The sequence below is a fragment of the Carassius auratus genome, chromosome 5 (assembly GCF_003368295.1).
Source record: "Carassius auratus strain Wakin chromosome 5, ASM336829v1, whole genome shotgun sequence".
Taxonomy (NCBI): Eukaryota; Metazoa; Chordata; class Actinopteri; order Cypriniformes; family Cyprinidae; genus Carassius; species Carassius auratus.
In genome coordinates this window covers 9,649,607-9,676,554 of record NC_039247.1, presented here as the reverse complement: position 1 = coordinate 9,676,554, position 26,948 = coordinate 9,649,607, and the positions used below count along the sequence as shown (strand labels likewise).

General features: G+C 36.5%; 2 protein-coding genes across 4 annotated transcripts; both read left to right on the top strand.

The window, feature by feature from the left end:
- The first annotated feature begins 1,141 nt into the window (after positions 1–1,141).
- LOC113074257 (arrestin domain-containing protein 1-like) lies at positions 1,142–8,687 on the top strand. Of its 2 annotated transcripts, none has more exons than XM_026247027.1 (8): positions 1,142–1,338; positions 4,684–4,794; positions 4,882–4,932; positions 5,763–5,917; positions 6,077–6,259; positions 6,723–6,899; positions 7,159–7,721; positions 7,951–8,687. In XM_026247027.1, the coding sequence occupies exons 1-7, from the start codon at positions 1,221–1,223 to the stop codon at positions 7,684–7,686; spliced, it is 1,323 nt and encodes a 440-aa protein (XP_026102812.1). In that variant the 5' UTR covers positions 1,142–1,220; the 3' UTR covers positions 7,687–7,721; positions 7,951–8,687. The 2 variants fall into 2 exon arrangements, with proteins under 2 accessions (XP_026102812.1, XP_026102804.1); XM_026247019.1 differs by having other exon boundaries at positions 1,143–1,338; positions 7,159–7,675; positions 7,951–8,686.
- A 2,064-nt stretch (positions 8,688–10,751) lies between these two features.
- Positions 10,752–26,913, top strand: LOC113074244 (histone-lysine N-methyltransferase EHMT1-like). 2 transcript variants are annotated; one of them, XM_026247012.1, is made up of 24 exons: positions 10,752–10,877; positions 11,424–11,490; positions 11,669–12,069; positions 13,689–13,788; positions 13,877–13,983; positions 14,088–14,328; positions 14,718–14,863; positions 15,108–15,251; positions 15,490–15,698; positions 15,821–15,910; positions 16,075–16,157; positions 16,234–16,340; positions 16,883–17,005; positions 17,188–17,289; positions 21,945–22,049; positions 22,515–22,669; positions 23,514–23,681; positions 24,210–24,354; positions 24,435–24,512; positions 24,738–24,853; positions 24,952–25,038; positions 25,602–25,680; positions 25,860–26,035; positions 26,175–26,913. In XM_026247012.1, exons 2-24 carry the CDS (start codon positions 11,472–11,474, stop codon positions 26,374–26,376), a joined length of 3,183 nt encoding a protein of 1,060 aa, XP_026102797.1. In that variant the 5' UTR covers positions 10,752–10,877; positions 11,424–11,471; the 3' UTR covers positions 26,377–26,913. The 2 variants fall into 2 exon arrangements, with proteins under 2 accessions (XP_026102797.1, XP_026102790.1); XM_026247005.1 differs by having other exon boundaries at positions 15,818–15,910.
- The last annotated feature ends 35 nt before the right edge of the window (positions 26,914–26,948 follow it).

Sequence of the window (26,948 nt, the reverse complement as noted above, 5' to 3'; positions counted from 1 at the left end):
TTTGTAAAACAATTCCTTAATGTTGTTATTGATACAAAACTTATTTGGAAGTTTCCATGCCTTAACCCAAGAGATATTACCAAATAAAATCTTGCTCCAAGTAAGGACACAGAACAAAGAGCATTCCTTAAAGGCTATTCTTATTGTAACACTGTTGTTTTAAAACATCAATATTTTCAATGAAAATGTTTCCACATTGATTAACCATGCTGACATCTTCTAAATTACATTAAAAAAAGTAACATCAAAAACAATAGCAAATTATCTTGGTTTAACTGGTAATTGAAATTTCTGAAGAAATTCAGTATACGACAACAAGTACCCATTGGAATTAATTAACAGTCTTATTAAAAGAATGCCTTCCTTGAACCAATTATGTTAGAATGAAGATTTGTTTTTAAATAATATGTCTTTGTTATTCAATATAAATAATTGTTGGGTGAAAAATTGTGCTTATACACCAATTTCCATGCTAACAGGGCTTGTCTGTGAAAACCGGCCAATTTAACAGGAATTCTGTCAACATAAAATTTTATTTAAACAAAATGTCTATGCCTCCAAGAGAATTAAATATATAATAAGGAAATACATTCCAAGGACTTTCTGTATTCTTCATAAACTCTATCAACCATTTCATTTTAAAAGTGTATTTGAGAGTATTATAATCTAAGACCTCCAGTCCCCTTGCTCTTTAGGATTACAAATTACCTTATTATTATTATTTTTTAAATAATGTGTTTTTTTTCTCCAATTTTTTTTATAAAGAATCTGATCTATATCTTTAATAATCTTGGGAGGCACATCTAACCATAATAATGTATAAACAGATCTAGATATAGCCTACCTTTCGCCCTTTGACAGTAAAACCAGCCCAAATATTGAGATGTCCCTCAATAACCACAAATTACATTTATTTTTAGTTTTTTCAATAATTGGTTAAAAATTTTACTGACTCCTCTGTTTTTTTTTTTTTTTTTAATATGTCAATTATGTTTAATTGGAATATTCTCTATTTCTGAAGAGGAGCAATCTTTGAGAGGAAGTAATCCAGATGGCCTGAAACACCAGTAAATTCATGTGAATCAGTTTATGTGATTGTTTTTTCTGGACTCCGAGTGACGTCAGGACATTATCTGCGTGACGTCGGCCACAGGTAAGCACTTCCTTTCCTTGTCGAGCAGTTTCGCTCACCCACCTGTTCGAGGTGGATAAAGAACAGAATGGGGAAGCTTCAGGTATTCGAAATAACTCTTAATAACAACAAAACAGTTTATAGTCCAGGTGAATCCGTCTCCGGAATTCTGAAAATCTCAACTGCACAGCCAATACAATGTAAAGGTAAGTAAACAAAAGACTCCAAACGATCGCAAACCGACCGCAGCCACCCATTGTGTTTTCTCTAGATGATTTTTAAAAGTTTCGAAACATGTTCACTTCTTAAAGTACCCCGCTTGTGTATTAGAAGTAACTTTAAATGTTAGGCGCGCGCATCGAGGACTGTTGTGAGCGAAACTCGTGGCGAATCTTTTACTGACATGCCATAGCGAAGTAGTTCATAAACCGCTCACATCTTTCGTTTTTGTGTTAGATTTCAGAAATTTCCGTGAAAACCATTAACCGGTTGTTTAAGGACTATGTTAATAAACACGTTGAAATAATTGTTTATAGCCTAGGCTACTCTACTCTGTTTCTCAATACCTTGCCAGGTGAACTTACCGCAGTATCGGTTTATCAGTTTCAGCATTTTAAAACAGCGACTAAGAAAATCTAAAAAGTGTATGAAGACCCGTATTTCACAAAAGATTTGTCAAGGAAAAATATTTCAAGGAAACAAACATATGGTTTTAAAACATGGGCATTTTTCCGAGCGCATAGTTTGCATATTTATACTTTGAACCTTCAGCAGTGAGTCGATCATTAGAACTTGAAACATCTTTTAAATCCTCCAACAAATCCAATTTTCAAATCTGCTCTCAATATCATACATAAAAACAATTTGCTGTAATACTAGTCAGACTGCTTGGTACAAAAAAAAAGGGTAGTGCTTCTCACCCACTACATGTTGATACCAGCACCTGTTTCGCCCTAGTCTCAGTGCTTTTCTACCTGTGCATGATACGGTCAGATTTCCTGACGCCGCTAAACCTAACAGTCTGAATTACATATGCTGTAAAATGTTTGATTATCACAAAATAAAACTGCGGTGATTGAGATACTTGAAGGAATGTAAGCTTTAAAGAACCCAGTAATATGTGTCTTTTCTGATATGTGCAGAATAGGTTTGGGCATGTTTGGGCATCAGTTAATATGACTAGCTGTCAAAAAAGTACAAGGCTTTGTTACTTTCAATATGCATATCGAATGTATTTTCATATCCATTATACAGATATATAGAGCACTGACTTGTGTATCTACACCCATAAAACAAATATAAGAATAACCAGCCAAATCTACTGCCAAGAAAGACAATGCAGCTACTGTTTGACTTTGGGCCTTGTCTTGGCCATGGGATCAAGGTGAAATGTCTCTGAATATCCATAAAATGACATCATTTCTGTGTAAATAAATACATTGGTAAAAAACAACTATCAGTGTGAACAAGGAAGTGTAATTAAAAGTGTGTTTGTTTTCACACGTTTTGAGAACTCCTCTGGGCTGGGCAAATGTGATAAGACTAAAACGAGTCAAGAGTGCAATCAGATGATGGTTCGAAAAAAAGTTACACCAGGTATAATGATGAGTTTTACAGTAATATGAGAAAGCAAGTCATGTGGTTATGTCAGTGGTTTGGGGCTGGTCTATTGTTTGAGCCGAGATGTTGATGATGAAGAATACTCACCGGACTGGTTCGCTCACATTCCGGATCAAGGACAACAATAGTAACAATCAGACACAGTCACCATTACAAGTTAATGGAGAAATCAGCCGAAAATATATATACATTTTAATCTTAATTTATTAATCCTTTTTTATATTAAATTGTTAAAGTAGTTTTTTTTTTTCTTAACTTATTCTTGTTTATTTTGCCCTCTCTTCAGGTTTATTAATCAATAGCTGATGTTTTGTTTTATAATTTTTTTTTTTTTTACATTTTCTACCTATACATCAGTTATTTTGTGTCAGTATAGTACCACTCTTATTCTGTTCAATAAGTCAGAGTGACCGATCATGAGATCTTTAGATTCCAGGTGTTGTTGTTGTTCACCAAGTTTCTTACTGGAGTCTCTTCTGACATATGTCCCATGGTTGCTTATGTGTGTCTTGGGGTAAGAGAGAGAGAGAAAAGGGAAGTGTAAGAAATAAAGCACAGCAAAGAAATAGAATCACCAAGACAAGGGTTTCAAAGAAAGAAATGGACAAAAAGACTAATACATACAAGCGTTCACACTCTAATATCTTTTATAAAGTGTCTGTATTAATTTGCATGTAAATCTATCAGGGGTTGCGTTGGGGATTCATTTTAGTTTGTAAAATAGCCCAGTGTTTTGTTGCAGATTGCTTTTTATTACTTTGATATTTTTCAGATTAGTTATGTTTACACACTATTTTAAGTATATTTAGATTTTCATTAAACTAGTCATGTATATAACAACTGTAAAAGTAAAATATTGTCAGGTTTTCCTTGTTAAAAATACAAATTTGGTAACTATAAATGAAGCTCATATTTATAATACATTATAAGAGTTTTCTAAAGGCTTTATAGCGAATGTATAATATGTTGTATCATCTCATCTCAAACTATTGTTATGAGTAATCATAACAATAGTTTTAATGCATTATAATATTTACTTATTTGTGGTTATAGCGTAGCTTTTAAGAGTGTGGTGATTTATAATACACAATGTATCTACTTAACTTACAATGGATTATATTTCCCATAGTTATAATGTATTATGAGTCTAATATCTTGCCATTGTTAACATGTTTCTTTACTTTTGTTTAAAGAAAACAAAGGCCACTTATAAATAAGAATACACTTATAATGTGTTATAAAAACGGGCTTTATAGAAAGTGTTACCAAAAATTGAATTGCAAAACATTTCTCCTGTCCCCAATGTTAATTTCGTCATGCAGCAAGATGTTTTATTTTCCTGTAACAATGACTCAAAAGGTTGCAGAACATGTATTGAGAAATAAGAAGTAAGTTCTCTAACCTTGATGCTATGTGTGTGTCCTGGGCCTCCTTTGTTGATAGCAAATGTCTGGTACTATGGCAGTCTGAATGTTTTAATGAAACGTCCTGCTGGTAAAGTTGTAGTGACGTCAATTTAAGTTTCAATAAAGGAACAATGTTGTCATCTTGGTCCCAGGTAAATCCCAGTCATCATGTACTGACCCTAATGAAATATTCTTTTAAAAAGCCTAGCTGTTGTCAGGAATTCAACATAACCTCGCGCAGTGATGCATTTCTTGTCACCAGGGTTGTCCTAGTTTTTAATCAGTACTGTAACACAGAACCCTAGCAAGAAAGTGTGCAAGAATATTAGTTCTGATTCTAAACAGCTGATTATCACAAAGAAGGATTCTCGGGTTGGTACAGTAATCTTCATTGACATAAGGATTTATCACTAAAATTTTAGTGGGGTACAGCAGTATTTTTCTGGGGGCTCGTGTCCCAGTAAAAAGGGTCTGGGGTCACTGCTTGATTATTTTGACTGAAACTATGTCTTATTTTATAATCAGAAATCAAAGTGAACTGCCAGGGCTTCTGTGGAGTGACCAGCAAATCAAATGACACAGACTGGACAGAGGAGGAACAGTACTTCAGCAGCTCAGTCTCAATAGCAGATAAAGGTACACAGGAGTCATGGTCTCGCTCACACATTAAATGGTAGGATGCTTGTTCAAATCCCTTACAGTTTCTCTCTGTCTGTTTCTCAGGGACTCTGAAAGATGGCGAACACAGTTTTCCCTTTAAGTTTCTCTTGCCAGGTGAGAGACGTGTTTATGTAATTGAGCTGACCTGTCACCCCACATTCCTTCAAGTCGTGTCAGAGATTAACCACTGTTTATGTTTATCCACGGCAACAGAACAACATTAAAAAAAGTCAATGTCATCTTTGTATAACCAAATACAACATTTCCAGCAGTCATTTCTCCAGTTTTCAGTATCACATGATCCTGCAGAAATCATTCTAATATGCTGATTTGGTGCTCAAGAGAGATTTCTTATGTCATTGTTGAAAATGCTTGTGCTATTTAATATTTTTGTGGAAACTGTGATACATTTTTTTTAAGGGTTATTTGATAAATAGATTGTTTGAAAGAACAGCATATATTAAAAAGTAGCATTTTTTTGTAACGTAAAATTAAAAAAAGTTTGGAAGGTAGTTAATTTTCATACAGCTAAAAGTGGAACTGCATTCCTTTCGGTTCATTTTATCCACTCTTTTCACAATGTGAAGCTAAGACACATGCCAACCCATCTAGCCCATCACTGCTCGTATTGTCCGGAGCTGCTATTTGAAACCTCCATCTGCTGTTTGTCTATTATCTGAGACTTTTCAGATCCCCCTAACCGAACATCGGCACTCTCATGCTGTAACATTGGCTTTTGTGGTTTTCAGCCTTTCAAAAAATATTTGTGCTTATTGGATAATGCACCCGGCCTTTTACTTGAAAAGAACATTGTTCTAATGCAAAAGTCCAAACTTTGGTTATGAGAAGTAACTAAATTATTAGCATTGGCCTCTCTTTTTTCCATTCATTTATCTGCACCTGCAGGGCAGATCCACAAACCTCTCTAATCCTCTCTTTTGTAGCTGCTGCACCAACATCATTTGAAGGGCCTTATGGACAGATTATATACAGAGTTCGGGCTTTCATAGACACACCTCGTTTTGCAAAAGACTACAAGATAGAGAAGCCCTTCTCTATGACGAACACAGTCAACCTGAATGAAATACCTGGTATACAGGTAAATGTGCTATATAGAACTCCATAGGCCAAACTGGCAAAAAGTAAACAACCACTCATTTGAATATCCTTAATTCTGATATCTTATATGCTAATTGTACTATATGGTTTACTACCAGTGATTTACATTACTATGCTTTTTAATATTTTCTTTGTTCAGGAACCTAGCTCATCTTCTGTAACCAAGAATTTCTCATACATGCTTGTGAAGAATGGGACAGTGGAGCTGAAAGCTAAGACCAACATGCGAGGATATATCGCTGGAGAGATCATTAAAGTATTCGCTGAGATTGAAAACAAATCTGAGAAGTCAACAGGTCATGTGGTTGCTAGTCTAATGCAGGTAAAATGACACTAACAACATTACATTTTATTTTAAGAACAAATGTTTTTAGTTAGTTAAAACAATTCAGTAAAGTCAGTATTTCAGGGTCAGTAAGACTTTTACATTGTTACAAAATTAACATTACATTGATCAAAGAATCCTGAATATTAAGCGGCGCAACACTGATAATAAATGTTTTTTGAGCATCAAATAATGATTTCAGAATGACAATGTAATACTGAAGACTGGAGTAGTGGCTGCTAAAAATTCATATAGGTGATTACAAGAATAAATTACATTACCTCATAAGATAGAAAGCAGTTATTTAAAATTGTAAGAATATTACAACGTTATAGTTGTAGTGCAGCCACAAGTGACTTCTTTAAAAAACATGAAAATATCTTACTGACTCCTAACATTTGAATAGTAGTGTACTGTTATTATGAAATGATCCTCACTGTTGCTTATCTCTTCATTTTAGAAAATTACGTATAATACCAAGAAGCCGACAAATGACTTGCGGTCAGTAGCAGAGGTTGAAGGACCTGGAGTTAAGGGTGGACAAAAAACTGAATGGAAAGAGCAGATTATTGTACCTCCTCTTCAGCTGTCCTCCCTGACTGATGGAAACCTCATCCAGATCTGCTACTATATTCAGGTGATTATTTAAATGAATTTATTGTTACACACATATATTAAGATAACAATGTAATTTAAAGTGTGACACTTTTTTTTCTGTAAGAATTTTTCTCCATTGTGGAGTGTTAAATAATATGTGGCTGTACTGTACATAATCACTGGTAACATGTATATCAGAGATGTGCATTTTATCAGGAGTTCATGCAAATTGCATTTGGTATTTCCTGCTTCCTTCCTGTCATTGGATCTCATCTTGATATTCATTTCTGCTTTTCCAGGTCTATTTGAAATACCCAGAGGTGTCATTAACTCTTCCCATTTACATTGGAAGTGTTGCAGTTGATCCAACTCAGCCTCCCCCCTCCCGGACAGGTCCACCCATGCCAGCCCCACGTAACAACCCCACCCCTGCCCCTGCCCCTTCTCCTGTTGCTGCTCCCGCCGAATCTGCCCCTCAAACCCTGCCACCACGCACAACCCCAAAACCTGCACCAAAACCCAGGCCTCGCAGCTCCTACACTTCCCCCAGTGCGCCTCCTTCTGATCTGTACCCAGAGCTCCCAGGTGTGGCTAACTACAGTGAGGAAATGCCAAAAAGTCCACTGCATGGTTCCCAGACTCCAGTGTCTCCCAATGCATTCAGCTACGCTCCTGGACTCAGCTTCAAACAGAAACCGAGCTCCCTTGGCCCATCAGCACCCCCCTTAAGTTCATCCACCATCCCTCAAGACACAAATCAAATGTCCTCTTCAGCGAGCTTGCCTCCAAACAATAGGAGTTCAGCATATCCACATGGTATGACATAATTATTCCACTGAAACCTTTTGAGTGGTAAGGAAAGGTAAAGGATGGATCATGTTATATGAAATCTATAATCTGAAAAATAAACACACACACACACACATACAGTATATACATTTGTATTTCAAATGTGTATATATATCTATATATTATATATAATTCATTAAATTTAAAGTTTATAATTGCATATTATTATTATTATGTTTGTTTGTGCTTTAGGTGTGGAAGTGTTACATGGTGATTAATTTGGTTTTATTTCTTTTTGACAGAGCTTCCCCCTCCTTATGAAGATGGCTGCAATATATAGGATGTTTCCCAACCATATGAAGAAGGGAGAAAAACATTGAAACTATTCATATCACTCCTGTGACTTTATAATAAATGCAGACCTCAAACATTGTTGAACCAAATATGTATTTATACAAATTCTGTGTTCTTATGAGATCTGTGCTCTCAAGAATGTTTAACCCATTTAACCTAAGCGATCAGCTGCTACAAAACTTAAGATTTGGCAGCTGTTATGCCAAAAATTTGGAAAATGCTTATCATATTTGTCATTGCAGATGATCTTTAAAATATATCTGCCTCTCGTAAAGTTATTTTACCACTTGTTTTTAGGAGTTTTATCAGGAGTGTAATTTTTTAGGAAGAGCATTCAATCCTCTTTTACTAGACTATACCTTGTTTTGTACATTTGTGCTTGCAATCACAAAATCCCCTGGAACAATTTTATTTGGCATGTTTAGGCGTTATTTTGATGTTCCTGATATTCTAAGGTAGAATCCAGTTTGATTTGAAATTTTAATTTTATATGCACAGATCCTCAAGACTTTTTACAAGACTGCTGAATATATCAAGTTTTGTTATTTATTCATTTCTCACTTTAGTGATTCATTTCTGCCTTTGTTAGTATTGCACACTACATGCATATTAAAAACTTTTTTTTTGTATTTAAATGGTGATTTACATTTATATATAGTGTACAGATGAATAAAAAAATTTAATTGAAAAAAAATCTTGCATTTTGTACTGTTAAACAGAATGGAAATTAATTATTGCCATTGTTTGTGACTTTTATATGGATCTTTGATAAGCTTATTGCCTATAGGTGAAGATCCATTGAAGCAACTGAACAGTAGAGCTTGCTTAAAAGCATCAACAGTGGCCTTAACTCAAGCTGTTTGTGTACCATAATGTAGCAAGTGTGAAAGGAGAAATCATAGACTTTAGCTTTTAAGTGCAAGTGGAAAATGTGACATTGGAAAATTACTTTCAGGGTGGTCGGCAATTTCACAAGAAATTTCTGAAGGTACAGTTATTCTTTGGGGCTCAATGTGTTGAAATTCTAAATCAAAATAATCCCAATAATGTCATATTTAATTTTATTGTGATCTACATATGATATAAATGTTTCTTCCAGTTAGGTCTTATACGGTTTGTTGAATGATTTGTAGTTTGTACACAAAAAAATTCTCTGCATTTTTGCGTATTTCTCATTCATTCCCAATGACTGCAAACAACACAAGTGTGACTTTTTTTAAACAACCATTTAGCTTTTTCGAATCAAGTCCATGTTTTTTTTATTTATTTATTTATTGTGGTCACACAGCAACTGCCATAAAAGTAATCAAGTTTCATACCATTTCGATGAATAGGGATTTTTTAAACAAATATTTCGGTCTAAATGACTGACCAACACCAGGGGCCCATTTCAATAAGGAGGCTCTAAATTATGCCATACAATTTATACGCAAAAAATACGCATAAATTAACCAAACAACTTCCCTGTGCAATGGATTATGGGGGCCCGAAATATACATCAGTTGTACGGTACCCTTTGACATCCTTCATTCCATTGAGCCCTTTTAAGTGGCCAGTTTTGAGCACTTCGGTTTGGAACAAGCCTTTAATATACAGTAGCGATTGTTTTCAATCCGAAATGCCCTTTTAGAGGGTGATATATCTCAGTATGCGTTCCACTCCACATTTAGACACTCACTTGCAAACTTCCCTAAGCACTTCCTCTATTTTGACCGAAGTAGCGAGTCTTGCCTTGTCTGTGTAAGCTATGTAAACACTTGCATTTCTACAATACTATAAGAGTGTCCCATCAGTTGATGAAAAGTTTGACACACACTTGTGGTCTTCAAGGTCACTTGAACACTTGGGCCAAATACAGAAAATACATCATAGAAGTAGTCGAGTGCAAAGGTCTAAATCTTTTGCTTGTGAACTAAAAAGTTATGGAAAATTACAAGATAATTAGTTTACTCTAAAACAGTATTTTTGGTTAAGTAAAAAAACACAAAAGAAACTCCATATATCCCCACCCCAAACAGCTCATATGTAAAGTAAAAAAAAAAACAATTTTTTTTATTTATAACATTTGTAACAGCCCAAGCATAGGCCTACCTATATACATAGAGAATGCTGCACCAAACAAAGTCTTGAGGGGAAAAATTCTAGTGATCAAGGACTTATTAGGACCTTCTGATTCAGCATATTCCAAGGGTTCTGACAATTTGTGCTACCCACTCAGATTGTGCTACCTCCCATTAAACCGATAGGTAGCACAAATCGATAGTGAAACATGCGACCCATCAGATTGTGCTACCAGAATGTTATTCATGTGGTTTGAGGCTTTTTTAAATGTCCATACCTACCCCTACCCTAAACCTGCCCACCTATACCACCCTTACCCCAAACATACCCTTAAAATAATGCAAATATATTTTTGGTAGCACAATCTGACAAGAGCATATGGGGTACACCCAGTACACCTGCCCAGTAGTGGGTACCATGGTTGAACTGGGACAAAAAATCGTGTATATGTATATACACACACTACCAGTCAAAAGATTTTGAACAGTAAGATTTTCATGTTTTTTAAACAAGTCTCTTCAGCTCACCAAGACTGCATTTACTGATCCAAAATACAGCAAAACGGTAATACTGTGAAATATTTTTACTATTTAAAATAACTCTTTTCTATTTGAATACGTTAACCTTCTTTCTGAAACGGGCCTCTGAGGGTTAAAGTAAACTCTCCCCCACCAGTAGAGCGCGCGGCGTGGTCACGTGACAGTCGCAGTGTGTTCATGTAGCAGGGAAGTGGAGGAGAGAGGAAGACGAGCCTCTAAACTTTTGGATTGAACTGAGTTATTTTACAAAAATGCAAACCATCATAAGATAACGGGTAAGCATGTGCAAAGCAATCGTTTTCGTAGACAAATATCCCACGACGAATGTAGTTTGTAGATTTGTTGTGGCTGGTGTCATACGCGTCTGTTAGCTAACGTTAAATTGTTTTATGTTGTTCATGTAACGTTAATTCCGCCCACAATTAATGAGCGCGCTGCGTCTGACATAAACATTAACAAATGTTATATTCCTCAGTTAATAAGACACAGGGAATCATTAACCTAATAGGCGCTCACGCTTTTCTAGAAATGCAAATAAAGTAAGATTTAGTGATTTTGAGGGCCGAAGGGAGATATGTTGGCCGTGTCTCAGAATCTATTGTGATATCCAGACAGCATTTGATGGCCAAAATGTTTTAATTAGGCAGCTTACTAGATTTGGGAAAGGGAGAACTTCAGAGCTTGATATATACATTATTTTGCATCCATCAGTACCAATAAACACATTACAGTAACACAATAACACATGCAATGAAACATGCAAATATTGATCAGACCAATTATTGTTCTGTTTCGAATTATAACACTGCAAATTCTCACAGAGGAAGGAACTTGGAGGTCTTCTTAAATTGCTCCAGGTTCCCCCTGCCATGGCCAAATCCAAGAAAGGTGAGTTCCTTGATTTCAAGGTTATTCATAATGGCATTCCTGTCACTATGCAAGTTCTGGTCAGTTAATGCATCCCATACCAAAAAAAAACATCTGGTATTCTTCAGATTTGATTCCCGTATCAAGTGTGAAATGCACATTGTTTACATACACATTGTTCATCATGCTGTTCTTGTAGGTGTGGACAGCCCTGCTGACCCTCCGAGAAGAGGCAGGAAGCCCAAATCCCTTGGTGCTGCTCCAAAAGTTTGTAAACAACAGAGTACTCTAGACAGCACAAAGAGCACAGGGGTTGGCTTTCAGCTACTCTCTGGCCAGACATCCCCCAAGCTACCAGCTGAAAACATCATTGCAGGAAGCCATGGCTCTATCCAGGAAGATAAACAAGATGCTCCAGAAGCACAGAGTTCTGAGTCTGGTTATGCCGCCAAGAGCATCACCACTTTGTCCTTACCTGCAGCCAGACAGGACGGGGATGCCCAGAGAGGGTCGGAGGAGTTAAAAGGTGTGAATCCTAATCCACCACGTTTAGCTTGGAAAACCATGGTTAGACCCGCGCCAGCTCCATCTGCTCTGAAGGTAGCCTGCTGTTTGCTTATGTAGTTTCTAGTTCATAGTAATAAGTCATGGGTATTTGTTAACCAAAAGTGAGGGGGGCTAACATTTCTGAATATGATTCGGAGATTTATACACATTTATACATGTTATCTTACTTATGCACTTATTTAAAGATTTAAAAAATGTTTTTTAAGGTCTCTCATGTTCACCAAGGCAACATTTATTTAATGACAATACAGTAAACAACAATATTACAGTTTTTCTCAGTCGCTTTGGTACATTTCTCGAATCAAAATCACAATTTGCAAAACAGTAAGTGCATTTCTCAAAACAACTCGTACAAATAGCAAAACACCATGGATAACCTGCAAAAGCCAGTCTCCTGCTCAAAATCCTTAGTTCATCTCTCAAAAATAAATATCTGTGTCAATGAACATGTCAGTGCCATCAGAACGACAAGTCCTTGTGTCATTGTGTACGGATAAGACAGTCAAATTGTTTAGTCATGTTGTCAATATAACAGTTCTCTGGAGGGATGTTCTGATGTAAACTATTGCAACATTTTGGATGACAGTTACTGTATTGAACAGTATGTCATATGCTTATGTATGCCATATAATCATTTCAAAAGTACACATTTACTCATTACTGTATGTGGGGTATTGACTGAAAGAGACTGGATTGAATTCCCAGTTACACTTTTACAGTACTAGTGGTCTGGCCAAAAAAAAACATTTTTTCACAATGTCATTGTGATATAGAAAAGGAAAAATAAATATGGGCACAAAGATGAAAATAAGTCAATTGTCAGAATGTGTAACTCTTGTGTTGTCCTCTGTCTATACAGTATAAGCTTTCCAACTGAAGATTCATGAGATGAACCTTTGAGCTATTTCAGAGAAATGGTTTATCATTGGTTTATCATCTACTTTCTGTTCATCAGTAAATATTCACTTGCACAATTCATGCCAAATTGACAAAAAGTCTAATAATAATGTGTAAAAAAAAGTTTATGACAACTAGATTAACCATTTTGCATTTAATGATTTATACGATGAACTAAAGACTAGATGTTTTGGGGGGTAAGACTATTGCACAGAAAACTATATAATAAATTTTGAGCAACATGACATAAGCAACTGATAATGTAGGAAACAACAGAGAATTGTACATAATCATTTGCATGGATGTACCAAAGCATTTGCAGCTTGTTCAAAGAAATGAGAAACTGCTTTTTTGATGTGCACAAGTGAAACGATGATGTGAGAATTGAAAAGGGTAGTTTTGAGAATTTCAATTCTGATCTGAGAAATGTACCAAAGTGACTGAGAAAAACTGCAAGAAATATTATGGCAATTTAAAATACCTGTTTTCTATTATTATATATTTTTAAAATGTAATTTATTCCCATCAAAGCTGAATTTTCAGCAGCCATTATTGCAGCCTTCAGTGTCACATGATTCTTCAGAAATCATTCTAATATGATGATCAAGAAACATTTCTGATTTTAGCCACAGTTTAAACATTGTGATACATTTTTTTTCAGGATTCTAATGGATTCTGATTATTAGAAAATACTTTATATATATATATATGTATCTCATATGTATATGTCTGTTTTTACTAATGCAACAACATAGACAATGAACAGAGAGAAAAGTGCATATGAGAGAGATGTGGAGTCCTCGTCCACACAGCATCTCAGTCTACCTCAGGAACTCAAAGACTCAACACAAACCGGTGAGGACCTTTAGCATGATAACTTCTTTGTTTAGAGAACAAGAGAATGAAACAAACGGCCTGTACCTTTGTTTGTATTCTTCTGCAGCCTCCAAGAAGAAGAAAAGAAAAATGGGCTTATATAATTTTGTTCCCAAAAAGAAACTGAAAGGGTCCAAGAAACCGAATGTCTCGTTGTCCACTTCAAATGTGCAGGTCTGATATCTTGCACATTAGAGACTAATTCCATATGTGGGAAATTGAGTCCTTTATCTCAGTCAAATCTGAACAGTTACGATTTTTGTTTCCAAACCCTGCAGGAGGATTCACATACAGCTGGATCCAAAGGTGGACAAATGTCCATTGAGGAGGCATTCAAAAATAGAGTTAGTCTTCCTGAGAAACCAGAGAAGCAGACGTCAGCAGCTGAGAGAGAAACTGTAGCTTTACCGCCTAAGAACAAGGAAACAGAGGACCTTCCTCAAGGCCACGCTGAAGAATACACAGAGCTGCCTCTTCATGCTCTGGCTCATGAAAGCATGTTCACCGCAATCCCCACAGGTAGATCAAATCTGCACCTGGAGACAAAAGAATTGGAGGTCCACCACTTGCTTGCTTTTTATGTATTTCATGCTACCACCTCATGAAATATGTGTACCTCCAATCTGTTTATGTGATAGGGTGATCTCAGAATGAGCAGAGACAGGTTTCAGAAAGAGCATTCTGACATTGTGAGGCAGTAAGATCACACGGCAACATACATGCAGACTTTTTGTAAAAAAATAAACACCTTATGTCGCATATTTGCTTGATTTCATATTACATCATAATCAGAAAGAAACAAATGACAGATCAGGGAGGGTTTAGTTGCATAGGACATTCTAGAATCAAATGAAGAAGAGGTTCGCTTTCTGGTACCTAAAGTGGACTTATGTTTTTGTGTTTATCAGGTTTGCCGAAGGATAAAGAGAACATGGAGGCTGATGACTCGCTAGAACCTCCACTGTGCAGCTGTCGCATAGAGGCACCGAAGAACCAGGATGTAGTAACTCTTGCTGAGGGCAAGTGCATGGCTGTAGAGAGTGTTGATGGCCAGGTAAAGCATGTTTCAGGTTTCAAAACATCTGTCTGTAAAAGGTTAACAAAATGAAACCATTAACTACATTCATGCCACTGGAACGGTCATGTTTTAGGGTGCTGAGTACAGTTACTTTCCCACAGTAACTGTAGTGTAGGCTTTTTATGTATGATGATGCATTATGCTAATGTGATCGATACGTGAATGGTGAATTGATTTGAAGAAAGTGGGTATTAAAAAATACTTTTCTCTCTCTCTCTAGCTGAGTTTATGTCGGAAGGTGATTCTGAAGCAGGAAATGATGCGTCCCTCTCTGAGGATTCCTTTGCTGGTGTTGTGTGAGGATCATCGTGCGGGCATGGTGAAACACCAGAGCTGCCCGGGCTGCGGCTTCTTCTGCAGGGCTGTAAGTAAAACATACGCTAGCATTTAAAAGTTTGGTGTCGGTATAGGGCTGTGCAAAAAATCGAATGCAATTTTCATTTTTGTGTATCTCGTCAGTAAAGGCGCTCCTGTGATAGTAGTAAATGGAAGTCATGGCCTAATGTTTAGAGATTTGGACTGAATAATAATTCAGCTATGGAGGTTAAACCCTGATACACTGAAATTACAAATCTAATATTATAGCGGTGTGTCTAATCCAGGGGAGGTTTATGGAGTGTCAGCCAGATGGGAACATCTCTCACCGCTTTCACCAGAGCTGTGCCTCTCTGATCCGAGGTCAGGTCTACTGCCCCCACTGCGGCGAGGAGGCTAGTCATGCTAAGGAGGTCACAATCCCCAAACCTGACTATGTCACTGCAGTGCCAACGGCTGCTGTGCCCGCGCTCAAAAGAGACACCGCCTTAATGGAGTAAGTGTAGTTCATCCTGGTTTTTGCAAATGTTTATCTCTGTGTTCACATATAATGTTGTGATGTGTATCCACACCCTACTAATGTTGTTATATATCCGTTTTGAATGTGTCTCACAGCAGGGCTAAAGTGGACTCTGTAACTGTTGGTGGAGCAATAGACCCTGCTAAAGAATCACTGGAAAGCATTTTAAATGCTCTTGAGGATGGGAAGTAAGGATCTGCACCTGCATCAGTCCTAATTTGGTCTTGTTCATCAGTGATGTTCTGATCCTGTATCATTAATTAAATGCATTAGATTGAAACGCATTTATTTGACTATTCACCATTTTAGATTTGCTTTGTTTGCTTAAAATAAGTATTACATATTTTTAAAGGTATAAGAAATTTAAGCTGCCCCCAAAGCAGCTGTATTTCTCTGCTAAGAGAGGAGAGCTCCAGAGGATCCTGCAAATGCTGGGTATGACCTTTTTCAAGAAATCGGTCTTATATCAAACTTTGTGATCGATAACTGTGATTGTTTTGATGGTAATCAGTGGAAGGTGTGGACCCAAACTTGCGGATGGACAGCGAGAAGAGGAAGACTCCCTTGCATTGTGCTGCTGAGGAAGGACATAAAGAGATCTGCCATATACTAGTGCAGGTACTGCTTATGCTAGTAAAACCCATTCACATTCAAAAATTATTTGTTTCTAAGTATACACTACCATTCAAAAGTTTAGGGTCTTTACGTTTTTTTTTATGTTACTGTAAAAGTCTTTTATGCTCAGAAAGGCTGAATGTTTTTAATTAAAATACTGTTAAAACAGATATTGATAGATATTATAACAGTTTAATTTATTTTTAAATTAATGTTTCAATGTTATTCCGGTGATGGAAAGTTGAATCACTCAAGTCTTCAGTGTCACATTTTTCTTCTAATTACCTTTTTTTTTTTTTTTGCATTCATTTTTATTAACATGTTTTATTTATGATAATTAAACAGTTGTAATAAGACCTTATGCCATTACTTTGGATACTGTGGGTATTGAACTTAGATTCTTTTATTATTATTATTATTATTTTTGATTTTATTATAATTTTTTTAATATTAAATTTTCCATGAGTACATTTAATAAAATATGCTTATCCAATATAATGAATGTAAAACTGTAGAATATAAATACTCTGTTGATCTCTCTATAGGCTGGTTCGAATGTGGATATATGTGATGTGGAGCAGAGAACTCCTCTGATGTACGCCTGTGAGAACAATCATCTAGAAACAGTGAAATACTTGCTGAAAGCTGGTGCTTCTACTGGGCATAAGGTATGATAGCCAGTCTTTTTCTGTCAATCATCTGTGAGATACAAAATGTTTTGCTACAGTTATCTTATGCTGTGCATTGAGTTAATGAGGTATTGAAGTCCCTAAGCCACTGTATGCCATTTGTTCAGAATGCAAGGTATGTTCATGCTTAAAATGTAGTCATTTATCCCTTCACTTCACAGGATATGAGAGGCTCTACATGTCTTCACTTGGCAGCCAAAGGAGGACACACAGGTGTGCTGCAGTATCTTGTCTCCATTCCATCCATAGACGTCAACTGTAAGGTAACACTGTGCATGAGTACATGTCATATTTATTTACCCTTAAATACATTTTTTTGAGAATGTTATATGCAGTACTTGACAGCGTCAAGGGTTGATACAGGTTACACCTGGGATTTGGAGGTTACACCTGACATGGGGATCACCGTTGAACAATGGAGGCAGAGAATAGGACGGTATTCTCAGCCAGCGTCCAAAGAAAAGGTCAAGATAGCCACAATAAAACTCCATAACGGCGTGTTTGCGGGCGGACTGCGGCTAGCGGTAGCAATCTGCCTTCTTTTAATCTTAGCGGGCGATGTGGAGGAAAATCCCGGTCCCGCGAGAGGCAAGCGTGGTGTCGTAGACACAACGTTTAGGCCGGAGAGAACAACGCGGCAAACAACACTGTTTGGAGCGACAGGTGGTTTAGAACCAAACGAACCTCACACTCTCACGCAGATTGAATCACTTCATAAAGAAGTCATGGATTTAAAAGAGTTGGTGGAAAAGTTTGTGGAAACAGTGGAGAGACTTGAACAGGAAAATGCCGAACTTCAGGAGAGGTATGATCGCATGGAAAACCAAAGCAGGCGGGATAACCTTGTCTTTTATGGTATCCCAGAATCGGATCGGGAAACATGGGAAGAGAGTGAGAAAAAGATACGGGAACACGCGGCTGAATACTTTGGTGTGGAAAGAGCCAAAAGCGACGAGGAATTACCGATTGAACGCGCTCACCGGGTTGGGAAAAGATCGCATGGGAGAGCAAGGCCGGTGGTGGTTCGTTTCACAAGGTGGAAAGACAAGGAAGAGATTCTACACAAGGCAAGACAAAAAACTCGGGAATGGCGTGAACGAAGTAGTGAAGATGAAGTAAATAATCGAATTAGGGTGTCAGAGGACTTCAGTGCTCGTGTGCGTGAGATACGGAGAAAGTTGGTTAACTACATGCAAACTCTACGACAAACTCAACCAAACACACGGATGTCACTTCGTTTCGACAAATTATTTGTGGACGGTAAAATGTTAACTTATGACACAGAGTCGGAGTCCGTGATTGAAATTGAAACGAATAAAGAAAGACCATCTGAAACTTTCGTAAGGTAGGATGACGGCCTCGGCCCAAATGAACTCACTGTATTGGCATGGAATGTTCACGGGTTAAAGACAAAGGTCAATAACAGTGAGTTATTGGACACTCTGAATGGAAACTCTGTCATATGTTTGAGTGAAGTCTGGTCACAAGATGAGACTGAGTTTTGCAACTTACTGACTGATTATACATGTTTTCGTCTCGTGCATAAGCGAGTGTCAACATTTGGTCGTAATATTGGAGGTATTTGTGTATATGTACATGATTCTATTGTGAAATATCTCTATAGGATTTGTGTACAAGCAACTGACTGTGTAGTTCTATATTCTGACAAAGAGAGTGGGTTATTCGAAGATAACACTGTCCTTATTTTCACTTATATTTTCCCAGAGGGATCTAGCTCATATAGAAAGAGAGAAGAGAAAAATGGTATTGTCTCCTTGGAAAATGAAATCTTAAATGTGCTAGATCAATTTGGAGAAGATGTAAAACTTATCATCGCAGGGGATTTTAATGCTAGAACAGGTAATGAATGTGATTACATTGAGTGTGATGACTCTGAATATATAGCCTGTGGCAGTTATTACACTAATGATTATTTTGAATGGCACAGAAAATCAAAAGATAAGGTGATTAATACGTTTGGTCGCTGTCTTTTAGATATGTGCCGCAATCTAAATATTCATTTAGTTAATGGAAGAGTTGGTAAAGATATTGATGGAGAATTCACATTTATATCAGCTGCAGGATGCAGTGTGATCGATTATTTTATTATCTCTAGTGATCTCTTTACACATGTTAAGGATTTTGAAATCTTACACGTGGATATTTCTGATCATTTCCCATTACTGTATACTATGAGGATAAATAGCATTGAATCAAGAATAAAAACGAAGATAGATGGTAATGTAAAACCCTGGATAAGATTTAAATGGGGAATAGATAGTGAAAGGGAGTTTGTACAAAGGTTATCTTATCTATTTAATAATAATTTTATATGTGAGTTTGGGAAAGCAGTGGAAGAAAACACTAAAATAGCAACTAAAATCCTGACAGATTGTCTACATGAGGCAGGAAAATTTTTGATTAAAAAATCTACACTTAAAAGGAACCAACCACAATGGTGGGACGAAGATTGTTCATGCCAGAAATATGCTAAATATACTGCACTAAATCTCTTTAGAAGAATAAGTAATGAGAGAAATCTGAAGAGTTATATTGTTGAGAGAAGTATATTTAAAAAATTATGTGATAGAAAGAAAAAACAGTACAATTACAATACCTTAGGTAATATGTTGCAGGGTGACATGAAAACACAACAATTGTGGAAGAAAATTAAGAGCTTTAGAGGGGCCAGCAAACAATCTAATAACATTGAACACTTTAAGTGGTTAGAATATTTTATGCAGTTGTTATCGGAGTCAAAATGTAACTTAGATGTTGATTTTGAAATCTTTGTTACAGACTGTGTAAACAATCATGATACTACAGTTTTTAATCGAGATGAAATTTTGGACAGTAATATTATGTATAATGAGGTCTTTAAAGCTATTATGTCAATGAGTAATGGAAAAGCCCCTGGACCGGATGGTATTATAATTGAAATGATAAAAGTAGCTCTACATACGCTATGTCCCATAATGCTTTCTTTATATAACAAAATATTAGAAACAGGAGATTTCCCAGAGTCCTGGTGTGAAGCTGTGATTTGTCCTCTATATAAGAATGGTGATAAAAATGATGTGGAGAACTATAGAGGAATCTCACTGCTTAACGTACTAGGTAAAATTTTTACAAAGATCCTGAATACGAGGTTAGTGCACTATGCAGAAATGAATAATATACTCTTTGAAGAACAAGCAGGATACAGGTCTGGTTATTCCACAATAGATAATATTTTTATTTTACAGTCAATGGTTCAGAAATATATTACAAAGCAAAAAGGAAAGATGTATTGTATATTTATTGATTTTTCTAAAGCTTTCGATAGTGTTCAACATACTCTTTTGTATTTTATTCTCATTAAGAATGGTATTGGTGGGAAAGTATTTAATGTATTAAAATCTATGTATTCCAAACTTAAGTCATGTGTGAAAGGAAATGAAGGTTTAACAGAATATTTTGATTGTACCATTGGGGTGAGACAGGGTTGCACGGTGAGCCCTTTTTTGTTTGTTCTTTTTCTAAATGAATACATAACAATGCTAAAGAAAAATTGTAAAGGTATTCAGATTGAAATGATGACAGAAGTGCAAACATTGTTGTATGCTGATGATATGGCCACTGTAGCAGATACAATTGGAGGGTTACAGAGACAGATTGAACAGTTGGAAAAATTCTGTAAGTTCTATGGTATGAGAGTGAACTTGAGTAAAACAAAAATTATGGTCTTTAGAAGAGGGGGACATTTGAACAAAAATGAAAAATGGTATTTTGCTGAAGAACAGATAGAAGTAGTTAATTGTTACAAGTATCTTGGTATGTGGTTTACACCAAAATTGTCATGGTGGAAAACCCGTCAGCATTTAGCAAGCCAAGGCAAGAAAGCAATGTTTTCCTTGCTAAAGTTTATCCGTAAACAAAAAATTAGCTACACGCAAGCTCTGTTTTTGTTTGATCGCATGGTTGCACCTATACTGTATTATGGTTGTGAAATATGGGGCTTCGAACCAGTTGAATGTATTGAGAATGTTCAAGTGTCTTTTTGTAAAAAACTTTTGTGTGTCAGCACAAGTGTAAGTAATGTAGCGGTTTTGGGTGACCTGGGAAGATTTGCATTGTCGACCTCCTATATGAAAAGATGTATTATGTATTGGATAAAATTAGTGTCAATGCCTGATCATCGCTATCCAAGAAAATGCTACAATATGCTTTTAGAATTAGATAAAGTAGGTAGAAAAACTTGGGTTACGAATATTAGAGTATTATTGAATTTTTATGGCTTTTTAGCTACTTGGGAGGCTCAAAGTGTAGGTGATATAAGAACATTTACAGCTGTTCTAAATCAAAGATTGAAAGAAAAAGCACATGAGGCATGGTATGCATCAGTTTTAGAAAATAACAAACTAAACATATACTCACAATGCAAGTCTTTGTTAATACAAGAGAGCTACATTACGTCTGTGTATAATAGGCAACTGGTACGATCATTATTCTTGTTCAGATGTTCAAGCCATCAGTTAGCTATAGAAACGGGTAGATGGAGTAATACACCAGTTGCAGAAAGAATCTGTCATTATTGTAATTTAACAAATATTTCTGTGATTGAAGATGAGATGCACTTTTTGTATGTTTGTCCTTTGTATAGAGATTTACGCAAGAAATATTTTAGTGAACTTGTCCTTGTGGGTGATGTCTGCAAAGATGTGCCAAGTATTTGTGATTCTGAGAATGCATGGCGGTTAGCACTGTATATATATCAAGGAACGAAAAAGAGATTATCTGCCATGTCATGACATTTGTGGAACTATGGGCCGAGAGGCCATATATTCCTGAAATAAATGAAACTTGAAACTTGATACTTGACAGCGGAACTAAAGGGATTATAACAATTGATTGAGATTGTGTTTTTTCTTCTGCGCAGGATGATGGTGGGTGGGCTCCTCTTACCTGGGCAACTGAGAACATGAATCTAGAGCAGGTGAAGATGCTGATCTCAGTGGGAGCTGATGTCCAAATAAGAGATAAGGTCTGTGACTGAGCATTTCATCTCAATTTTTCAGCTTTTTGATGCAGTTCTTTCACCTTGTTTGATGATCTTTAAAATCAGACTGCACAAACGCATTGTCTGCAGATTATGGATTTCTGGTAGAGCAAGTACACTAACATTTAAAAAAGTAATGCATTCTTTTATTCGACAAGAAGGCATGAAGTGACAGTAAATACATTTACATTGTTACAAAATACATTTTTCAAATAAATGCTCTTCTTTGAACTTTCTATTCATAAAGAATCCCTGAAAAAAGCCGTTTTCAACCTTGATAACAAAAAATAAATGTTTCTTGAGCTCCAAATCAGCATATTAGAATGATTTCTGAAGGATCATGTGACACTAATCTAACACTAACCCCAAACTTTGGAACACTAGATTTTATCAACCAGAGATTTGATCATCCAGGGATGAATTTTGCTTGCGGTCTGATGTGTTATCTAGGAGGAGAATGTCTGCCTCCACTGGGCGGCGTTCTCTGGCTGTGATGAGATCGCTCAGCTGCTGCTTGACAAGAGATCTGACCTACACGCTGTGAACATCCATGGAGACTCGCCTCTCCACATTGCTGTCAGACAGAACCAGCTGGACTGTGTAATGTAAGTGTAGAACACAAAGAGTATACCTAGTTAACTGGGTGCAAGACCCTTTATATGAGCACTGAAATACAGAAGATATATTGATGTTATACCAAAGTCCCTTCAGTGAATGTCTTTGGGATCAATTGGATGATGGAAATTTCCAAAATATATTGTCCACCATATTGAGAATTCCAGTGTCTTCCATTAATTTTTCTACTAGTGGTCCACTTTTAGTCAGGTCACCTTTATTTTTGTAGCGCTTTATACAATACAGATTGTGTAAAAGCAGCCGCTTAGACATGGGAAAATATCAGAATCAATTAAGATTGGTCAATCATGGAGACAATTCAGATTCGGCTGTAAAGCAGCTCAAAAATACAATAGTGTCATTATTTATCTTAAAGGGATGCTCCACCCTAAAATAAAAATGTTGTCATTAGTCACTTATCCCCATGTCGTTCCAGCCAGTAAAAGCTCAGTTCGTCTTCAGAACACAAATTAAGATATTTTAGATGAAAACCTGGAGGCTTGAGACTGTCTCATAGACTGCCAAGTAAACAACAGTGTCAAGGTCCATAAAAGGTATGAAAAGTCATCGTCAGAATACTCCATCTGCCATCATACATACAATCTGGGTTATATGAAGCGACGGGAACACTTTTTGTAAGCGAAGAAAACAAAAATAACGACTTTATTCAATAATTCCTTTTGTCAACAGTCTCTTCTGTGTCACTCCATATCACCGTGCTGTATATGTTCTTCTGTGTCATCCGCGCCACAAGAATTAACTGTTTTTACATGTATTTAGCTTTGATATGAAATAAAACATTGCATCTTTGTGGTGTGGATATATGCCGTATAGGCTGTTTTTGTCACGAGGAGCAGATGTAAATCTGAAGAACAAGGACGGCGAGACTCCTTTGGACTGCTGTAGTATAAATTCCAAGGTGTGGACAATCCTGAATACCAATAAGAAGCTGACCGATGCTCGGAGAGGCAGAGACAGCCTAAGAGAAAGACTCCTCTGCAGGTAATGCAAGAATACTAGGCTCAAATCTTTCTGTTTTGCAGGGTAATATCACAGACTTTTTTTTTGTTACATATTAAAAATTTTGACTTTTTGTTTATACAAATATTTAACTGAACTACAATTTATGGTAAAATAAATGATTGGAAATGTAAATTGATACTTGCTGCTGGCATGCTAAAGCAAAATATAGAGACAACTGTCTTAAAAATATTTTTCAATACAGTATTCCAAGCCTCCACATAAATGTTCTGTTGTTCTGTAATGCAGTTTTCATATTGAATTAATCTGTTCTGCTTATTTTCAAACAAGATTTTTACAGCTTCTGTTCCATACTGAAAACCAATGAAAACTGACTACACCTGGATCTTTATGCCATTCATTTAGCTTGACCACAAGAAATCTATAGTCTCCACACATTTCTAAGTCTGCCTCCTGCTTTTCTTTGGAAAGAAGAAATGTATTCAACGTTTTTCACAGAATGTGGGGAAATATTATTTGATTGTGGGACTGTTGTGTGTTGGCTTTCAGAGATGTGTCCCGAGGCTATGAAGACGTCCCTGTGACATGCGTGAATGGGGTGGACCATGAGCCCTGCCCCAGCAACTTCAAATACGTTCCAGAGAACTGTTTTACTTCTCAAGTGAATATAGACGAGAACATAACACATCTACAGGTAAGAGGCTCAGGGAATTGTAGGTTAACACTGTTATTACAGCTATATGAAGTTCTCGTCTCTCTCTCTCACTGGAATAGCACTGCAGTTGTAAAGATGACTGTGCATCAAGCAGCTGTATCTGTGGCCAGCTCAGCATGCGCTGTTGGTATGACAAGGTAAGATGCTGCTAGTGCCGAATTATTCACATTAGCAAAATAAATGCCATAGGAATAATTCAGTGCCATAAACAATAGATGTTGCCAATCCTAGCTCTTTCGCAGCTGTTTCACATCATATTAACTGTCACTGATCATGGTCAAGCTGTGATTCCATCATGACCATATGATTTGTGTAATGCTTCTTATTAAAATTAGTAGTATTTATGGTTTCTTTGTGCCCAGGATGGCCGCTTGTTGAAAGAGATGTGCAGGGATGATCCACCCTTCCTGTTTGAGTGTAACCATGCTTGTTCCTGTTGGAGAACGTGCCGAAATAGAGTGATACAGAATGGCCTTCGGTAGTATAAGTAGTATATATGTATTTTTGCATATTCTCTGAATGTGTTGTAAACTTTGAATTTATGTTCCTGCAACTTTCAAATTCTCTTGTCTTTAGGGTCAGACTGCAGGTGTTTAGGACCGAGATGATGGGCTGGGGGGTCCGAGCACTGCAAGATATTAATGAGGGAGCTTTCGTTTGCGAGTATGACCCTTTCTTCAGATCTATTGCTTTACACATTAATAATAATAATGATAATAATAATAAAAACATGCTTATTACATAAATATAAGCATGAACCCACAACAAAATTATTCAAAGGCTTTTCTAGTTGTTTGTGATTTACTTGATTAGGATTTTTAAATATATTTTTGGATTTCTACCCAGTAATTTATTTAGGGCTTGGTGCATCTAAAGAAACTTTATATTTGTTATAAAAATTTCAGGTATGGAAATGGCACTTTTAAAATCATATGCAGGACAGAGGGAATCCTGGTTCTTTAAAGATAAAATAAATGAATTAATATGAACTATATTTCAGTATATTAGTTGTTTTTGTTTATTTTAAATCATTTTAAGTTATCGTGATGCTTCTTTGGACATTTGCTGAAATCCCCTTCAGACTGCAGTGTCAAGGATATTGATTTAATGTCAAATTTGCTACAAAAATGAAAGCCATTAGGAGAATTATCAATTATTCAGGCATGATTAATTTCATGCTGTTTTTGTCCAATACTTGTGCCCTGAGGATTTTTCTCTGTGAGCAGGTTTGCTGGGGAAATCATTTCAGATGGAGAAGCTAATGTTCGTGAAAATGACTCCTACATGTTCAACCTAGACAATAAGGCAAGTCTTTTCAAAATTATGCTAAAATATAAGATTATCATTTTCTCAAGTGAGTGCTTTTCATACATGCCACCTTCAGGGGGCGCTAAAGTATGTTAAAATGTGAATAAGCTCAAGCACACCTATTTTAAATCGTTTTTCTCTTTGTGTGTATTTAATGGTGCTTTTTAATTTACTAGGTTGGAGGTGTCTACTGCATTGATGCCCAGTTTTATGGTAATGTTAGTAGATTTATGAATCACCTTTGTGAACCAAATCTATTCCCGGTACGGGTGTTCACCAAACACCAAGACATGCGCTTCCCTCGAATTGCACTCTATGCAAGCAAGGCTATTCAAGCTGGAGATGAGCTTGGGTAAACCTTTATATATTTTTTTTCTTCCAGCTCTTTTTGTCCTTATTATTTGTTTAATGTATCCATTGATACATGTGTAATCAAAGCAATTCCCCAGGTTTCTTGAATTAAAAAAAAAATTTCTTTTGTCTTTCATCAGCTTTGACTATGGTGATCCCTACTGGCAAATCAAGAAAAAGTACTTCCGTTGTCAGTGTGGCTCTGCAAAATGTAGATACTCTGAGACCATTCTGGGCCAGAATCCCGCAGACAGCTCAGTTCATGCGCTCGGTGATCAGACCATTGCTCAGGTGGAACACATCCAGTCAGCTAACACAGCTGTAGCAAGAACTCAACCCTGAGCCCTTCACACATACAGCAGGATTTGCTGAGATCTTTAACAAATTAATACGGTCAGGAGTGCAATGCATCATTTCTTAAATCTCAGCTTCAAGGAAGATACAGAGATACAGCATCTTTTAGTTTATCACCACACTGTTGAGGGTATAATAAGACTTTTAATCAAAGGTGCTTTGGGCCTTTTTTTTTTATCTGAATCTGTCTCACAAAGATTTTATTTGCTTTGGATGATGGAGAGGCTCCTTAATGGTATGAGATATAGGCACTACTGTATTAGACTTGTATACATTTTTAAGCATAAACTGTTATAGACTTGGTATAAAAAAAGGTTTTTTGGCTGATTTTCATAAGCAAAAAAGAAAGTAGTAGTAGAACAGATGGACAAGTTCTGCTGTCTTTTTTTACTCCATGTCTTCTCAGGAGCAGAGATCAGGGCTGTTTTCTAATCAGTTTTTCCATGTATTGCAATTTCACTATGAAATGGTTACAGAATTTTAATATCATACATGTGATAAATAAAGCTTTAGTGATGTTTTTAATTATTCATTTGATAATTTGTTATGTAGCTGTGACC